Source organism: Thermobia domestica, chromosome 11 (assembly GCF_964235325.1).
Source record: "Thermobia domestica chromosome 11, izTheDome1.hap1.1, whole genome shotgun sequence".
NCBI lineage: Eukaryota > Metazoa > Arthropoda > Insecta > Zygentoma > Lepismatidae > Thermobia > Thermobia domestica.
This window is the reverse complement of record NC_137464.1, coordinates 57,924,198-57,944,232: the sequence shown is the minus strand read 5'-3', so window position 1 is coordinate 57,944,232 and position 20,035 is coordinate 57,924,198. Positions and strand designations below refer to the sequence as shown.

General features: G+C 34.0%; 1 protein-coding gene across 1 annotated transcript in view; it reads left to right on the top strand.

Annotated features, from left to right (window-relative positions):
- The first annotated feature begins 872 nt into the window (after positions 1-872).
- Positions 873-20,035, top strand: part of LOC145664082 (uncharacterized) — a 40,345-nt gene continuing 21,182 nt past the window's right edge. Inside the window, exon 1 of the mRNA XM_081730429.1 lies at positions 873-1,156. Coding sequence (XP_081586555.1) covers positions 1,145-1,156 — 12 coding nt within the window. The 5' untranslated portion in view covers positions 873-1,144. The remainder of the gene's footprint in view (positions 1,157-20,035) is intronic.

Below are 20,035 nucleotides of genomic sequence, written 5' to 3'. Positions count from 1 at the left end.
TTTTTAGTCTCCTGTAATATATCGCAGAACCGAGAATAATTCCTGCATCTTATGAAGAAGTTATTGAATCGTTTGGGGGGGGGGGGGACTGTCTGAATCTGTATCTGAGAGTGTCCATAAAACGGAGGGTTTTGTTCCGTAAGAGAACATATATTTTGTCGGGACGTAAAACTCTGTCCGTATTATAGAAGTGTCCGTTGTGGGAGGTTTCACTGTACCCATAACGGGTAAGCCCATTTAAAGTGAATCTGTACCCAGCAATGCATTTTTTTTTTTCCTTCAGAAACTCATCTCTAAAGTTAGTAAAAGTGAAATTCCTAGTGAAAGAAGTGAATTTGTTATTAATATGATTTACCTACACTGGGACTGCACGAAAAAGGATTCCCTTTGTTAATTTGTAACTAAAACCTACGTTCGGCAACATATTGTAGGGTTAAACTAATGATGCAATAAGTCCATGGTTCTTTCTTTGTTTCTTTCTACACCTGGTGTGCTGATTATTTAAAGGCCCATGGAATAATAACCTGTAACCTGTGATAACTCCTGGTTCCTATTATGTATCACTTTCCATCAACGTAACAAAATTTATTTATGCTTTAGTTTGCGAATCGGCATAACAGTTCCATTTCTGCAATACGTTACGATCCATAAAATTTTCGAAGATTGGTAGACTCTGAGACTCTCGTTTGAAGAGTGCCGGAAATATCGGTGCAAAAATTAAAATCGTAGATGTATGATACAAACTGTGAGACAAAATCTATAGTAGATAGTAAACAAGCAGGACGTTTTTATATAGAGCCCCATTATTCCGATATATAGTATTTGGGCGAAAAGTAGCTAATATTAATTGCGCATTCGAAAAATTAAACTAACACTTGAAGAAAGAGAAGAAAAGTTATGAAAACTGTCTCACGGGATTGCAATGACTTTGACAATATTTTGTTGCAAAATTTTACTAGTATTTTGTCTACGTTAGTATTTCGTTTAAACCGTGTTATAATGGCAATAAAATGGGGTAAATTAATAGTGTACCTGCCAAAATCTAGAATTTTCTAAAACATCATTTTGTTCGTTGTATAGCTTAAAGAAAATCATTCATGATGCATATTTTGTGATGTGAGTTACAATAAAAAACAGAAACAACATGGAGTTAAAGGTATGCAGCTTTCTATATTTGTTTAGTTAAATATTTGCAAAACAAATACTGTATTCTATCACTATGAATAATTTTAACAGTCGTCAATGCACCAATAATTCTGATAAAGTAGACTTATTTACTTATATGTTTAGTTATGTCTAGTATGTTAATAATGTGGACTTTGATAATTGAAGACTTCAGGGCAAAAACTCATTAAGTCCAAAAAGTGAAAGTGTAAAGGAGATAGCTTCACAAGAGTTTCTCATCATCCGATTTTCCTCAAACTTGGCACTTCTATACTAGACCAAAAATAAATTCACACTTTTTTGTTTCTTCCGTAAAATAAGTTTAGGGGGGCAAAGGGCACCTTTTAAAAAATGGTCCCCTTGTTTAAAAGGGCCACTTTAAAGAAACGAAACTCTGGCGATGCAAAGATGACTTCAAAGTAGGAAATACGAGTTTTCAGGGGGCATTTCCCCCTTCGAAACGATCGCGCATAATTCTTATGGAAATTGGATTTCGGTGGAACTGTTTAAAACCGTGATATGTTATAGATATGGTGTTTCTGAGAAAAGGTCTCGATGACCGTTTGGCCACTACAGGGTCACTTTTTTTAAAACAGCCGAAGATAGTGATATTCTGAATTTCGGTAAAAAAAAAAAAATGACTGAAACCGTGATATGTTGTAGAGATTGTTATCCTGAGAAAAAGTCTTAATGGGCACAACCTGCATCACTGATCGTTTGACCACTACAGGGCCACTTAAGAAAAAAAGCTGAAGGTAATGGTATTCTGGATTTCGATGGAATTGCTTGAAACAGTGATATGTTGTAGATATTGTAAACCTTAAAAAAAATCTCAACAGGCGCAGCCATCAACTAATGACCGTTTGGCCACTACACGGCCATTTTTTTTTTTTTTTAAAAGAAGCTAACGTTGTTCTGGATTTCGGTGCAATTGTTTGAAACCGTGATATGTTGTTGTGATCCTGAGAAAAAGTCTCAATTTGCACGACCATAGCATCACTGACCTTTTGACCACTACACGACCATTTAAAGAAAAATAGCTGAAGGTAACGGTAATCTGGATTTCGGTGTAAATGACTTAAACTGTGAGTTATCGTAGGTGTCGTGAACTTGAGAAAATTTGTCTAGGGCTTTCTAGGGTTTTCATTTGTCCCGCAAGATGAACATCTGAATGTTGTCTATGTTTAAATGACATTGGTCGCTACTCTCCCCATCACTTTTCCGGGTTGTGGGATAGGGCTTTTCAGGGTTTCATACAATTCTACCAAAGTTCCAGAGTATCCTTACCTTCTGCTGTTTTAAAATATGTGGCCCCGTAGTTGCCAAATGGTCACTGATTGGTGGCTGTGCCTCTTGACACTTTTTCTCAGGATCAGAATATCTACAACATGTCATAGTTTCAAGTGATTCCACCGAAATCCAAAATACCGTTAATTTCTGTTTTTTTTTAAAGTGGCCCTGTAGTGGCCAAACGGTCATTGATTGGTAGCTGCGCCTTTTGAGGCTTTTTCCAGGATTACAATATCTACAACATATCACGGTTTCAGGTAATTCCATCGAAATCCAGAATACTGTTACCTTCAGCAATTTTATTATAAAAAAAAAAGTAGCCCTGTGGTGGCCAAACGGTCAGAGCTGGATGGTTGTGCAAATTCAGGCTGTTTCTCTGGATCACAAAATCTACAACATATCACGGTTGCAAGCAATTTCCCAGAAGTTCAGAATAACGTTACCTTCTGATTTTCTTAAAAGTGGCCGTGTAGTGGCCAAACGCTCAGTGATTGGTGGTTATGCCCTTTAAGACTTTTTCCCGAGATAACAATCTCTACAACATATCACGGTTTCAGTCATTTTTTTTTTTTTTTTTTTTTACCGAAATTCAGAATGTCGCTATATTCGGCTGCTTTCAAAAAAGTGAACCTGGAGTGGCCAAACTATAAGTATTGGTGGTTATGCACATTAAAACTTTTTCTCAGGATCACAATATGTACAACATACATATCACGGTTTCAGTCATTTTTTTTAACCGAAGTTCAGAATATTACTATTTTCGGCTGTTTTCGAAAATGTGGCCCTGTAGTGGCCAAACGGTCAGTGATTTGTCGTTGTGCCCATTGAAACTTACACCATATCTACAATATATCACAGTTTTAAGCAATACCACCGAAATCCAATTTCCGTAAGGATTGTGCGGGGTCTTTCGTCATTTCGAAGGGGATATTGCTCCTGCAACCCTTTTCTCGCAAAAACAACAAAACTCGTATTTCCTACTTTGAAATCATCTTTGCATCGCTAGAGTTTCGTTTCTTTAAAGTGGCCCTTTTAAACAAGGGGACCATTTTTTTTAAAAAAAAGGTGCCCTTTGCTCCCCTTAACTTATTTTACGGAAGAAACAAAAAAGTGTCAATTTATTTTTGGTCTAATATATAGGTGCCAAGTTTGAAGAAAATCGGATGAAGAGAAACTCTTGTGAGCTATCTCCTTTACACTTTCACATTTTGGACTTAACGGGTTTTTACCCCAAAGTCTTCAACTCCTTTGTCTTTTGAAAATTGAGTGGTCACTTTCATATCCGTTACAATGGTAAGATTATTAAGAACTATTTGTAACTTGCTATCAGTTACGAGTTTGAGCCTGAGCGAGCTGTTAAAATGCAACTAAATCTACTGATGTTGAAAGCTTATGACTTGAAACGAGTTAACTTCCAAAGTTGGTCGTCCGTATCTAGCAAACTTTTGAAAATTTACCTGGAAGAAATAGATTATTTGCTCGTTTGTGTGCTTGATAATATGTAAGGAGAAGGAAAGTTGTATTTATTTTTCTTTATAAGCAGTTTTAAACATGGAACTATTTGACAAGCGGAGGGATCAACTTCGCGCAAGGTTACCGCATGGTTGGATTGTGGGAACGTAACGAGCATTTGTATTCTGAACATGGCTCCAGGTGTACAGAGACGGGAAATTACACTCTATTAATTTTAGCAAAATCGGTTCAAACTTCCCTAAACCTAAGCTAACCCAACCCTACCCTACCCTACCCTATTTATTCTTACTTCCTCTACTCTATTATACTCTTTTAAAGCGGTCCTAAAAATTGACAACTTTTAAATTTTCTTAGTTGTTATTATACTTTTTGTCGAAAACGAGGACGGCTAACTTCGAAATAACGCCCTAGACCAGCGTTTCCCAACCTTTTTCGACTTGCGGCACACTACTTACGTAACTTGGATTCTCGCGGCACACTTATAAGTGTTATTATTTGTAAATATAAAATACCGTGGTATTTTTTCTGTGATTACTGATCTTCTTCTCACAGAGAAGAAAGCTCGAGCACCGGGTTTTTCCCTGTGGTAAATCATTATGCTTATTTTTCATTCTAATTTAAAAATAGAAAACAATTGCAATGAAATATTGGACTCAGGTTTTTCTAAATTACGCTTTCTTTTTCGAAAACTGTATCCAACCTTTTACTAAGAAGGAAGATCACTAAATAACGCACGAACAAACAAATCTCTTTTACTTTTAAAACACAAATGTAGGTAATTTGTCGAAAGGATTGAATGATATTTTAAATTTTCAAGTTATGGAATAGTCTGAACAATAAAGAAGCAATAATGGTCATAACAATAACAAATACTTTTTTCAATATTAGAAATGTACAGAAAAGTAACACGGTATGAAACTTAAAATTGTAAATTTCTAGTAGAGGCTCATAGTAATGTACAATACAAATATACATTTTTCCCTGCGTTTTGCAATTTGATTGCTATAGGATTAATCATTTTGTTTCGATTTCCTCGCGGCATACCAGCGGCCCATTTACGGTGCACCAGTGTGCCGCGGCACACCGGTTGGGAAACGCTGCCCTAGACATTGGTTGTTAAAAATTAAAAATATGCAAAAGAAAGGCACTTAAAAATCAAAATATAGACTATAAAATATGCGCTAAAACGTAACTCGAAATAATGAACATTCGCCACCTGAAAGGTAGCAGTAGGAAGTTTGTACAGCAGGCCACAGAAATTCTTGAGGCACAAGATCCGTGAGATATGCAACCAAACTAACGCCTGCCCGAAGATTAATTACGCCTGGTAGTATCTAGCACAGCAGCGTGAAGTTGTCCCCAACTGTGAAAAGCACAAATCGTAAAGAGAAAATGAATTGAAATCTTTAAGTTTAACGTCCCACGGTTATGCCGGTTAGGCTGAAGGAGACGGTGATGATGAGAGATGAGTGAAATGGTGGAATGAAGAAAGTGGGAGGAAACGAGAGAACCCCGAGAAAATCCACGAGCGCAGTGTTTGTCCACCACAAAGTTCACTTGGCGGGGGCTGTGATCGAACCCGGGACCCCAAGCAACAGAGGTGAGCGCTCTACCACTGAGCCACCGCGCCCCCCGAAATCGTAAAGAGAGTTTTCGTGCAGAAATGGAGCGAAACGCTGGCTGACGAAATGACAAAATGGAGTCTCTGGATACTTGTACTCACAGTACTTGTTTGTATGATACACGCGTAAAAATATACACAGCTACTTGAAAAAATATGCGGATATCAGAGGCGCTGATGAGAAGATAATAGTCGGGGGACTTAGTAAATCTTATAAATAACTCAAATGAGGATTATATAAACAAGTATACTTAGTTAAAATAAATATACATATCCGCGTATCAAATAATATACAGATAGATTATGCGGTATATATGGTAGGTTATTTTTTTAACAAACTCAAAGCGTTGCGCTGAGTTTTGAAACTATTAACAGTAATCCTACATGCAAATCAATTAAAAATATGGATGGATCATTTCCGGGGAAGAACCCAATGAAAATTTTGGGGGTCTAACAGGACCTGAGCTCCTAGGTTCCGGCACTACTGATTGATACGTAATTCTACTTCGAAAGAAGAAATTGTTGATTTCATTATTCGTTAAATGACTTTTGAAAATTCTAAATATTGTTATGCAGTAATTTATTTGTAAATATTAAAATTGCAAAATTCGATAAAACTTAAACGAGTTGGAGAATTTACCCGTACTAAGCGTATTTCTCCTTAGGTTGCAAATATAACTGAGGGTTCGTGATTTGTTTAATATTTGTGATATTTTACACATTGAGACACAAAGAAAAAAGGGGAGAATATAGTGTCAATAAACAACAATTTAAAAATGCACGAAATTAACGGTTAATATCAAATATAGAACCATTAATAGAATTAACTCTGTAACTCGTTTTCTCCATTCATTTTCCTTCCTTTATTTTTAGGATTACATCATCACTGAATTTTTCCGCTGGAGATTATCTTTCATTTCGCAGCATCCAACTGGAGCTCAGCCTTGTAAATGAAACATTTTAAAAAGTGTAAACGGAGAAGGCGGGAATCGAACACGGGTTACCGGGTTAGAAAACTACACAGCTAACCACTCACCTTAAGCGTTACTTACTCCTGCTTGCCTAAATAAAGAGCATTTTCTGCTCGCTCAAAACAGTAGCTTGTTAATAGTCAGATTGATTGGCAAAACACAGGAATATATAATTGAAAACTCGGAGGGCATTATATCACAGTATTCACTGAATTATCAACATTACAGATTTTTTAAAAACAAAATAAAAAACTCCTTTATTTTGAATCAAATACGGTGCGTGTATTATACTCGTAAACAAACTAAAGACAAATCAATTGCTGCCTAATAATCGTGGTTAACTGGTCAAGGCGTTCGACCAGTAATATGAAGGTAGTCGAATCGAATCGGATCCACGAACGGCTAGCACTATTTTTACTTTAGATTTTTTGATAGCTATTGATCGGCGATAACACACGTTTTATTTTTTTCTCATATTTTAATACTCAAATGTTTCAATACTTGAACTATCAAATCTTCAGGAATAATAATAATAATAATAATAATAATAATAATAATAATAATAATAATAATAATAATAATAATAATAATAATAATAATAATAATAAACTTATAATAACTGTTATTATCTTATAGAACATTAAAATTTAGGAGCTTATTATAACTCAGGGCATAACATTACAATCAAAAATGTAAAATTTGGCAAGATTATTTCGGTTTTGCTTAATGTTGCCCATGAGAAGAGGAATTTCTCTTCTCGTTTCTCAAACAAAAGAAACAAAATTGAGACGAGAGTTAACATTTTACATTCAAGACTGGACAAGGCTAACTCAAATTATCGTCTCGCTTTGGACATGGAAAGCGAAACGAGTCGAAAAGTATCGTAAACATTAATCGTTTTATCTCGATTCTCGAAATAGTGTATGTCCATTCTTTAAGTAACAATTGCTTTGTAAATTGAATCTTATACGCTATTTTGTTACTTTCTATTTCGGAGCTCATTCAATTTATTATGGTCTGTGTAGATACCTTTGTGGCAAAGATTAGATATTTACTTCTGCATATCCTAAAAGTTAGTTTATCATATGCCCTACAGTTCAGTGATATTAAGTTATTTTTTACAGTTATCTTCCTCAAAACGTACAGTAGAATAGTTTCTACATGAAACTTTAGTGCAACGCTTTGGTTTAAAATTTTGGTAGTTGCACAGGTGTGTCCTGGAGGTCCAGGCACCCTCCCGAAATCCTGAATTATCTGTTAGTTTTGCCTAATTTTAGGGCAACTTTAAAAATTTTAATACCATTATTATTATTATTATTATTATTATTATTATTATTATTATTATTATTATTATTATTATTATTATTATTATTATTATTACTGAAAATTTAAGACCTCAATATTACGTCCTATTGCAATCTAAATAAGCATACTGAAGTTGATAGGAAAAGAAAAAGAAAGGATAAGAGATACTTTCGAGAAATTAGTAAATGAAGTCTTTGAATTTTACGTTCCAAGGTTATGCCGGTTAGGCTAAACGGTCGACGGATTAGAGCAATTTGTTTCATAAACGAGTGTTTTTTGACTTTTTCTTACCTAAGCAGTCTTAGCGTAGTGGCGTGAGCATTCGTTTCGTAATTCCGGGTTCGATTCTGGCTGCAGTGAGTTGTTTTTATCAACTACAATATCCATACTTCTGATGTGTAATAAAATGAAAAATACTCAATTTCTTTCGGTCTTACAAGTTACAGTGGAGACTGCTTTCTTCACAGGGGAAATACTAGCAAAATGACGTCACATGTCTATCTACATCCTTGATTCGTATTATGTGAAAACGTAACGTGTTTAGCACACAATTCATGAATACGACCCCTAAGGGTCATGCTTAGGGCCTAGTATGAGTCATAAATGTGTCTGAAACGATAGTTTCCGAGCTATTATTCCGAACACCTTCCACTATTACTCCTACGGCTAGAAATAATAATATTTTCGTTCGCCATTTCCAACATGTTCTATATATCCATTCAACCAAAATTTGTAAATAGGAATTATTCTTTTTTATATTGGTATGTATATTTTGTTCAAATATCAATATAACGCATACATAATCCAAAGTCATTTATCCAAAGAAAGCGTGTTAATATGTATCGTGGTGAAGACAACTCCTACTTAATTTCTGTTTAGGCGTCCGAAGTTTCGATATTAATATTGACCAGGAGCTGACACCTTCTTTCTCCCCGCTTGTTTCCTTCCAGACACTAATCCCTCGACCGTCTCCTTTAGCCTAACCGGCATAACTGTGGGACGTAAAACTCAGAGACTTCATTTACTAATTCCTCGAAAGTATCTCTTATCCTTTCTTTTTCTTTTCCTATCAAGTTCAGTATGCTTATTTACATTGCAATAAGACGTAATATTGAGATCTTAAATTTTCAGTAATAATAATAATAATAATAATAATAATAATAATAATAATAATAATAATAATAATAATAATGATAATAATAATAATAATAATAATAATAATAATAATAATAATAATAATAATAATAATAATAATAAATGGTAATAAAAATTATAAAGTTGCCCTAAAATTAGGCAAAACTAACAGATAATTCAGGATTTCGGGAGGGTGCCTGGACCTCCAGGACACACCTGTGCAACTACCAAAATTTTAAATCAAAGCGTTGCACTAAAGTTTCATGTAGAAACTATTCTACTGTACGTTTTGAGGAAGATAACTGTAATAAAGTAACTTCCCTAACAGCACAAGATGTGCTAGGCACATGGCATTTACGTGTCCCAGCTACTTTTTAGGTCCCCGACAGTTGGTACATATGGTATTCATGTGCTAAGTATGTACTTCAACTACCTAAAGTTTTACGTGCTTGTTACACCTAATTGATATTTGCAACTATGTACCACAAATTTAGCATTTATATACCGGGCTCAGTTTTGCACTGTGATAGTCATTTGTTTCTATATCGTTACTTGGGACATATATCTTTCATGTTCGAGGTACTTTTTTTAGGTGCATACTTTTTCAGATATTTATGACACGTAATTGATATCTGCAGCGACGCACGAATGACAGTCAGCTGTTTGCATTTGCTCATGCGCAGTAACATGCAACGGTTTCTCGCGCTTTCTACTCCAATTTCTGTCCTTCTAGTCAGTGATGAAAATTTTCCGATTCATAAAAACATACTGCACTTATTCGTACATCGTTGTTTAGCCTGGAAAATTTTCTTCTATATTTTTCAGGAAAATTTTCCGTTCTAAACAAATTCTTAAAAAGTGAAAGATCGTTTAAAGAATCTGAAAATTTTCATGGACCAGACAATTTTCAGTACTATGTAGGAACAAGTGAAACAATTTTTCATGAATCGAAACATTTTCTGTCTTCTATGGAAAAATTGAAAAACTTTTTATGAGTCGAAAAACTTTCATTTTGAAGCAAAAAGTGAAACTTTTTGTAAATCGGAAAGTTTTATTGCTCTGTATAAACAAGTGAAAGGAATTTTCATGGATCGGAAAATTTTCATTGCGATGTACAAACAAGTGGAAAAACTTTCATAAGCCAGACAGTTTTGGATATTATGATGTTAGGTGGAATATTTTCCACTATATTTAGCTGCACATAAAGATATACAATTCACTTCCTGTAGAGGAAAATTAGATAGTAACAAATTATAATTTTCCAATTAGCTTTCGAACACTAGAAAATTTTCTAATATTTCAAGTTGGGAAGTAAAAATTTAGACAGTGTTTCTCTCTCTCTCTCTCTCTCGTGCGCGTGTGTGTGTTGTGTGTATGTGTATGTGTGTGTGTGAAGTGCGAACACATATCGAGTTCGTAGAGAACAAATATCCCATTCCAATATTTAAAATTTAACAAGAAATCGAAAACAAACCTTTGTGAATTTATCAATTATTTGAAAAACAGAAAATTGCACTATTCCTTCACATATAGGCCTGCCTATGCAATGAAATAACTACATAAAAGTTCCTTATGAAGATTATTTTGTAACATAAAATAAGAAGAAATGCTTTGATTTTACTGTGTTTAACAGTCGTAAATCATAATTTCAATATTGGAATTTTGTATAATCAACATCTTAGAGCAGATATTTGTGTTGGAAAACTACAATTATTATGTATTTTATAAAAATGTACTGGAAATAATGACGATTCGATAGAACAAGTACACATATATATATATATATAAAAAGAAATATGGTTTTAATTTTGTAAATTAAAATTAAATTACTTGCTGCTTTTAGAATGCAGCGCTAATAGTGCAGCTTTTTACGTTTCTTTTATTATTTTATTGGAAGAACAACTACACAAATCAGCTTCCTTATTAGTTATATTTTTCTGAATGAATATGAATAAATAAATGTTTATTTCCAGAGAATGGTCAGTATTTGTTTTCATGAGTTACTTAAACTCGAATTTTGGATAGTCAAAAAATTACAGTAGGCACTTTATATTATCTCTACTTATTTATAAATGTTGCAGTAAGTAAATCTAGAAAAGTAGTAAAACTATGAGAAAACTTCGTCTTACGCATATTAAACTGACGAAATATAATTTTGTGAGATCAAAGGTGGATTCTGAGGGAAGAACGAATTGAAGTTTTTGAAACATTTTTGAAGAAAGGAAGAACCGTTAGATTTTCACTTCATGGAAGTTTTTAAGACAATATTTATTACCAATAAATTTTACGGCTAACCAACGATGTACGAATAAGTGAAGTATGTCTTTATGAATCGGAAAATATTCATCACTTTTAATAAATTGAAATTTTAAATAATAGAATGGGATATTTGTAATCTACGAACTCGATGTATGTTCTCGAAGGGAGAGAGATACAGAGAGAGGGGGGGGAGAAAGAGAGCGAGAGAGTTGAATTAAGTTGATTTTGAGTTTTAGGTCCCTTTCAGCAGCGAGGCTATATGAGACGGGAAGAATTGATTAACGTGGAATCCGAACTACATGAGCTCCCCCCGGGAATCGAAGATTGTTTTCCATGCCAAAAGGGCACATGCTAACCGCTTAGCAACGAAGTAGCTCGCAGAGAGAGAGAGAGAGACTATGTAAATTTTTACTTCCCAACTTGAAATATTAGAAAAGTTTCCGGTTTCCGAAACTAATTGGAAAAATTATAATTTGTCGATGACTAACTTTCCTCTACAGAAATTTAATTTTCTAGCTCAATGTGCAGTTAAATATACTGGAAAATATTCCACCTAACATCACTATATCCAAATAATATCCAAAATTGTCCGGCTTACGAAAAGTTTTTTCCACTTGTTTCTACATCGTAATGAAAATTTCCCGATCTATGAATATTCCTTTCACTTGTTTCTACAGAGAAATAAAACTTTCCGATTCACAAAAAGTTGTTTTACTTTTTGCACCAAAATGATGAAAATTTTTCCGACCCATAAATAGTTCTTCAATTTTTCCGTAAAAGACAGAAACTATTTCTATTCATGAACAATTGTTTTGCTTGTTCCTACATAGTACTGAAAATTGTCTGGTCCATGAAAAGTTTTAGATTCTTTAAACGATCTTTCACTTTTTAACATTTCTATACATAAATTCAATCAATTTTGTGATTACTGAGGAATTGTTATTTTATTACTGATATTTGTTTAGAACGGAAAATTTTCCGGGAAAATGTAGCGGAACATTTTCCGAAATAGAAACTTTTTCACCTCACATCATTACTTCTAGTACACAATCACTTAGAAAAAACAAGCAACAAATGCATCAAATTTGGAAGATGAATTTAGAAGAAAAAATGACATAACTGATGAATAAAAATTAAGATGAATCTTTCATTCATATATGAACCGTTAATTATTTACGTAGTTAGGAATAAAGAATTGTATTTTTAGATGCTAATTGTCACAGATCATTTGAAAGTGAATATGGAAGAACCATCAAATAAAGTAAAGTGACGCGCGTCATTTCGTTATAAAATTACATAGGGAACGGATTTTATCTGATCCCAAACGGTTATCGTCGAATATGCAGGGTTACAAGAGCACTCTGACTAGCCAAGTTAAAAGACCCCAAGGATTTATCCCTCTACAAGCAACATTTTCTTCATCGCCTCCGTGGCCAAGTCAGAAGAGCACGTGCCTATTAATAATAGGGTTGGTGGCTCGCGCCCCACCCCGACGTTTACTTTTTTTTTACTCTTTTAAAGTGCTTTATAGACTCACCTTAATGTAAATAAATTACGATTGTAAATAAATTAATAAAGGCGATTTAGCATATTTTGGGGAATAATTTTCGCGTACGGTATGGGGAAGAACATACCTAGAACATACTAGGTAAGTTCCTCAGGTAGGCTACATGTCAGGCATGTGCCTAGGGCAGGATATAGACTGTGACTACCACTTGCTGGCCATGAGATTTCTCTCTCACAAGGACATAAGGCGCATACTGGGTACATTACCATGTACCTGAGGGAACATCATACCATATGCCTGCTATGTAATTGTGCTGTTAGGGTTAATATCACTGAACAGTAAGGCATATAATAAACTAACTTTTAGGATATGCAGAAGTAATTATAAAAGCTTTGCTACAAGAATATCTACCCAGAACATAATAAATTCAATGAGCTCCGAAATACAAAGTAACAAAATAGCGTATAAGATTCAGTTTACAAAGCAATTGCTACTTAAAGAATGGACATACACTATTTCGAGAATCGAGATAAAACGATTAATGTTTACGATACTTTTCGACTCGTCTCGCTTTCCATCTCCAAAGCGAGATGATAATTTGATTTAGCCTTGCCCCGTCTTGAATGTAAAATGTTAACTCTCGTCTCAATTGTGTTTGTTTTATTTCAGAAACGAGACGAGAAATCCCTCTTCTCCTGAGCCATACTAAACAAAACCGAAATATTCTTGCCAAATGTTACATTTCTGGTTGTAATGTTATGCCCTGAGCGATAATAAGCTCCTAACGTTTAATGTTCTATAAGACAATAATAATTGAAGGGCCAGGGGGAAGAACGCTTTCAGTCCAAAACAATCGATATCTCCAACACCAATTTTCTAATTTGCTGTAAAAATAAGTTTTTCCTTACATATATACAATATTTACCATGATATAAACTGAAAACTATTTTTCTAACAATGTAATTACAATGGTTATTTAACGAAATACTTGTTTTTTCCTCTCCTGAAAAATTTAATTAAATGGACTGAAAACGTTCTTTCCCCTGACCCTTCAATTATTATTAGTTTATTGTTATTACTATGATTATTCCTGAAGATTTGATAGTTCAAGTATTGAAACATTCGAATATTCAAATATCAGAAGAAAATAAAACGTGTGTTATCGCCGATCAATAGCCATAAAAAATTCTAAAGTAAAAAAAGTGCTAGCCATTCGTGGATCCGATTCGATTCGACTACCTTGAATTACTGGTCGAGCGCCTTGACCAGTTAACCACGATTATTAGGCAGCAATTGATTTGTCTTTAGTTTGTTTACGAGTATAATACAAGCTCCGTATTTGATTCAAAATAAAGGAGTTCTGTATTTTGTTTTTAAAAATCTGTAATGTTGATAATTCAGTGAACGCAATGATATATTGCCCTTCGAGTTCTCAATTACATATTCCTGTGGTTTGCCAATCAATCTGACTACTAACAAGCTACTGTTTTGAGCGAGCAGAAAAAGGCTCTTTATTTAGGCGAGCAGGAGGAAGTAACACTTTAGATGAGTGGTTAGCGGTGTAGTTTCCTAATCCGGTAACCCGTGTTCGATTCCCACCTTCTTCGTTTACACTTTTTAAAATGTTTCATTTACAAGACTGAGCTCCAGTTGGATGCTGCGAAATGAAAGATAATCTCCAGTGGAAAAATTCTGTGATTATGTAATCCTGAAAATAAAGGAAGGAAAATAAATGGAGAAAACGAGTTACAGAGTTAATTCTATCAAAGATTCTATATTTGATATTAACCGTTAATTTCGTGCATTTTTAAATTGTTGTTTATTGACACTATATTCTCCCCTTTTCTTTTTGTGTCTCAATGTGTAAATTCGCACAAATATTAAACAAATCACGAACCCTCAGTTATATTTGCAACCTAAGGAGAAATACGCTTAGTACGGGTAAGTTCTCCAACTCGTTTAAGTGTTATCGAATTTTTCATTTTTAATATTTGCAAATAAATTACTGCATAACAATGTTTAGTTAGCATTTTCAAAAGTCATTTAACGAATAATGAAATCAGACAAGTTCTTCTTTCGAAGTAACATTACGTATCAATCAATGGCACCGGAACCTAGGAGCTCAGGCCCTGTTAGATCCCCAAAATTTTCATTAAGGGCTGGGTTCTTCTCCTGAATGATTAATCCATACTTTAATTGATTTGCAGGTAGGACTACTGTTAATAGTTTTAAAAGTCAGCTCAAGGCTTTGTGTTTACTATAAAAAATAACCTACCATATATACAGCATAATCTATCCGTATATAATTTGATACGCATATATATATATATATATATATATATATATATATATATATATATATATATATATATATATATTAATTTGAAGTAAGTTAACTTGTTTATATAATCCCTCATTTGAGTTAATTATAAGATTATGTAAGTCCCCTGACTGTTATCTTCGCATTAGCGCCTCTGGTGTCCGTATATTTTTTCTGGTATTGTGCTGTTTACTGTGAGTACAAGTAGCCAAAGACTCCCTTTTGTCATTTCGTCAGCCAGCGTTTCTCTTCACTCCTGAACAAACAAACAAATAAACAAAAAAATAACTTTACGATTTTTTCTTTTAACAGGTTGGGCAACTTCATGCTGCTGTTCTAGCTACTCTACCAGGCGTAATTAATCTCGTAGCAGGCTTAGTTGGGTTGCCTAACTCACGGACTTTGTATCTCAAGAATTTCTGTGGCCCGCTGTACAATTGTCCACTTTAGAGATGCAAGGGCTCGAAAAAAAACCGGCTTTTTTGAAAAAAAAACTCGTTTTTTTCTGCTTCGCGTTTTTGCTTGGGAAATTTTGGGCTTTTTTGAAAATTTTGCTTTAAACTGATAAAGCAGACTTTGTTTCGGTTCTGTACAACAAAAAGAACTCATTTCAATAGTGACTGATGCAGATAATAATATGAAACCTCGAAAATAAACCATGAATTTCAAAAAGATTTTTTTAAAATTCTTAACATATTTACATTATGAATTCTAAAGGATTAACCAATATATATAATAATATTTTAACCTCTAATATACACTATATATAATTATGAATTCTAAAGGATTAACCAATATATATAATAATATTTTAACCTCTAATAAGTACTTTAAAAAATGATACACAAATAACTAGCAAAATTGTATGTAGTATTTTTACTTCAAAATATCACACACCCTCTTTTTGAAGCAAAGTAAAGAAAAAGATGAGAGAAATGTACACATCAAGAGCTTCGTTTCGGGTGGTTCTGTACTTTCTTGGAATTTTTCAGTTAAGTTTTAATTTTCATATACATTGTATGAATATTTCGAACAAATTTTTCACTGATTGATCACATACGTAATAATCTGTTACCACCTATCAGGTGCTTTGGATCTGCAAAATCGGTAAAGCTCCCAAATTCTGTAATGCACTTACTGTTAGTTAAGCTTGTTCAGAATCGGGAAGGTATCGAATTTTCTGTTCATGGATCATATACGTAATAGACGGTTCATCTGAGCGTATGGTTTCCTAAGCTGTAGAATGTATAACCACCATCACGATTTACCCAATGCTGAAGGTTTCTAAATTTTTAACAAGAAAATTCAACATATAGTTACGAAACTTTTTTTACAAAAAAGAAAAACTATGGAATACATTTAAAAAGAGTGGAAGAATCAATCACTGTTCCAATTCACAAGAAAGACGACAAAATTGATTGTAATAATTATCGAGGCATTTCTCTTAACATTCTATTAATAAGACTGACCCCATACGCAGATGAAATTATTGGAGATTATCAGTGTGAATTTAATCGAAATCTACCAGATATTTACCATTCGACAAATACTCGAAAAGAAATGGACATATATTACCCAGTACATCAACTGTTTGTTGATTTTAGAAAGGCTTACAACTCGGTAAGGAGGGAAACATTGAAAACATTTTTACAGAATTTGGAATACCGAAAAAGCTAGATTTATTAAGTGTTTAAATGAATTCCAGAGTAAAGTCCGAGTAGAAAAATGCGAGCTTCCAAGTCGAGATTGGCCTGAAACAAGGATATGCGTTATCGCCGTTATTATTCAGCTTTGTTCCGGAGTACGCTATAAGAAAAATCAAAGATAGGAACCAGGGCCTAGAGTTAAATGGTATTCACCAGGTTATGGTGTATGCTGATGGTGTAAATCTGGTAGAACGATAGAAAGAAATGCAGAGGCCTTATTAAACGCTTGCAGGGACATGAGTAAATGCAGAGAAATCTAAATAGAAGAAAGTTTCACAAGGATCGTAATACAGCAAATTATGAATGCGTTAAAATGTCAATTAATACTTTCGACACAGTGGATACTTTCAAATATCTTGGATCAGTATTACCAGACCAAAATCATACCCACAAAGAAATTAAATGTCGACTAAAATCAGGAAATTCTTGTTATTATTCAGTTCAAAATATTTTGTCGTCGCGATTTCTGTCAAGGAATTTAAAGCTTAAAATATATAAAATGATAATCATGCCTGTTATGCTTTATGGTTGTGAAACATGGTCGCTTACGCTGAGGGAAGAACGCAGACTGAAATTATTTGAGAATAAAATTCTGAGACGAATTTTTGGAACAAAAAGGAACGGGAATGGGGAATGGCGGAAACTTCATAAGGAGGAATTACATAATTTATACGGTTTACCAAACATCGTTAGAGTCATCAAGTCTAGGAGGCACAGGTAAGCAGGTCATGTAGCCAGAATGGAACAATGTAGGAGCGCTTTCAAAGTTTTAACTGGAAATCCAATCGGGAAACGTCCATTAGGAAAATCTAGGCCCAGATGAGAGGACAATATTAAGATGGATCTAGCAGAAATAGGAATAAAGAGTAGAAACTGGATTGAATTGGATAAGGATAGAAGTCAATGGAGAGCTTTTGTGGCCATAGATAAAGAGAGAGAGAGAGAGAGAGAGAGAGAGAATACATTTAAGTTAAACACAACTGCACAACAAACATGAGTGAGTGGTTAGCTTTCGCGCTTCTATCGTGAAGTCCGGGATTCAACCATTCGACCATTTTGACAAAAGTTTTTCTTAATTCCATCTGTGAACGTAGAGATAGTGCGTGTACTGTGAATCCTGTGCCGACTACCTTTCTAAGCGTTTTTAAATCTTTGTTATTATTAATTACCAGCAGTGATGGATTTGCGAAGAGGGGTAGGGTGGGGATGTCTTCCGGATTGAAGCCTCTACCCCGAAATTACGGAATTTCTCAAACAAACTAAATATTTGTTTTGCCTTTACTCATAAAGTTCAAGCTGTCCTCAATTAAAAAATTAGGAATTTTTAGAAAAACTAAGCATTAATAAGAAAAACCCCTCCGAAAATACTTTTCTAAATCCGCCACTGATTATCAGTATAAAATGGTCTTCAAGGTTGCATCTGGAAGATTATAGCTGAATATACAAACGAAACGAAATATTTGTTATGCCTGTACTCATAAACTTAAGCTCCTCTTAAATAAAAGTTAGAAATTTTTAGAAAAAAAAAACAAACATCATTCAGAAAAAAACTCTCCCAAATATTTTTTCTAAATCCGATACTGATTATTTCTATCAAATGGTATTCAAGGTTGTGTCTGGAAGATTATTGTTAAATCATTGCACAGCTACAGTATAACGGAAATGTGGAAGTACGCTCTGATGGGTATATTGAAAAACATAAGTTTAATTATGTGCTAGAAGCTAGAGTACTAAGCTCAAAGAAGTGAAACACGGATGACTAAAAAGAAATTATCTACGAGGAAAAAATGTCGATAATTCAGAAGTTAAAATCAAGTTAAATAGCTAAGTCAAGTTCTAAAATTGCCCTCAAATACTACGTGCTTTATGTTTACTTTAATTCATAAACCATGTGCTCCATCCATCATGATGGTGAATTCCAGAGCGAAATATGGCATTTAGGTCATGGAATCTTATTTAACTTTAGAGTATACTATAAGAAAGCTATTTAAACAGAAGAATCATGAAAATGAAAAAAGCCAAAATTTCCAAAATTCTCGTTTTTTTTTTCAAAAAAGCCGGCTTTTTATGTGCAAAATACCATCGATTCAAAAAAGCCGGCTTTTTTGCATCTCTAGTCCACTTGTCTTTGTATAATTTTAAGCTTCTATTAAGAACAATAATTCATTCACATTTCTCTCGCTTATATCCTTTCCATGTACGAGACGAAGTTTGTACTTGATCTAGGCATAATTTAGTTATATATATATATATTCAAACTATGCTGTGCCTAAGTAGCCTATTGGAAGTCTTATATAACGGCTGTCCCTCTTTCGACAAATATTATAGCATAAAAACATAAAGAGATATGTAGAAGCGGCTTTTTGAAATCGCTTCAGGTTCCAAAGAATATATTCCATGTTTTAGATTATTTATTCAAACCGGAATTCATTGAAATCATCAATTTCCTGTTTCAACGTTGATCGCCATAGAACGAAAATGGTAACAGATATCGGCAAATGTATTTTGTTTAAATCTATTCAGCGTCTCGATTAAGAAATCGCATCTCTCTATTAAGAGCGGAAACGGTAGAAATGTACTACTACGTGCGGTTTCTGTCCTCCTCGGTGGTCTAGTGGCTACGATGTATGCTTTTGGTGCCTATGGTGCCGTGTTCGATTCCTGGTGGGAGAGCAACAAATTAGGGTAATCTTTACAATGTTCGTTAGACTTGTTATCCTTACACAGATAGAAGAAAGTCTGCTCAATTATTTTTTTTTACAAAATGGCTTTCCAAACTTTCCTAACCCTAAGCTAATCCAACCCTACTCTACTATACGCTTCTAAAGTGGTAATACTTAACGTTGTACAGCCGGAACGTTTATTGTAAAGTTTAGTCACAATTTAATTTCAGAATCAGTTACGGTCACTAATCACCCGTCTTCTTGAATCTAAAGAACGGTACCGGTATAAGTTAACCGTAGCATGTTAAACTTTTTTTTTCATTTTTTACTTCCTGTTTCAATATAGGTCTCCAGAGAGCAAAGGCGTTAAGATATATTGACAATTGGTTTTCTACAATTGATTCAGCGTGCCAGCAATATGTTTTATCTACTCTTGTTAACCGGAAATGATAGAAATTAACAGTTCCAGGTTGATTGATATAGAATAAAAACGGTAGGACATAGTCCGAAGAGGTTTCCTGCAAGAATCCCTAGAGTATATTCCATCTTCAGTATATCTCAAACCGGATGTGATTAAAATTTACTGGCACTTTCAATTTCGGCATTAATTGTCGTAATGGAA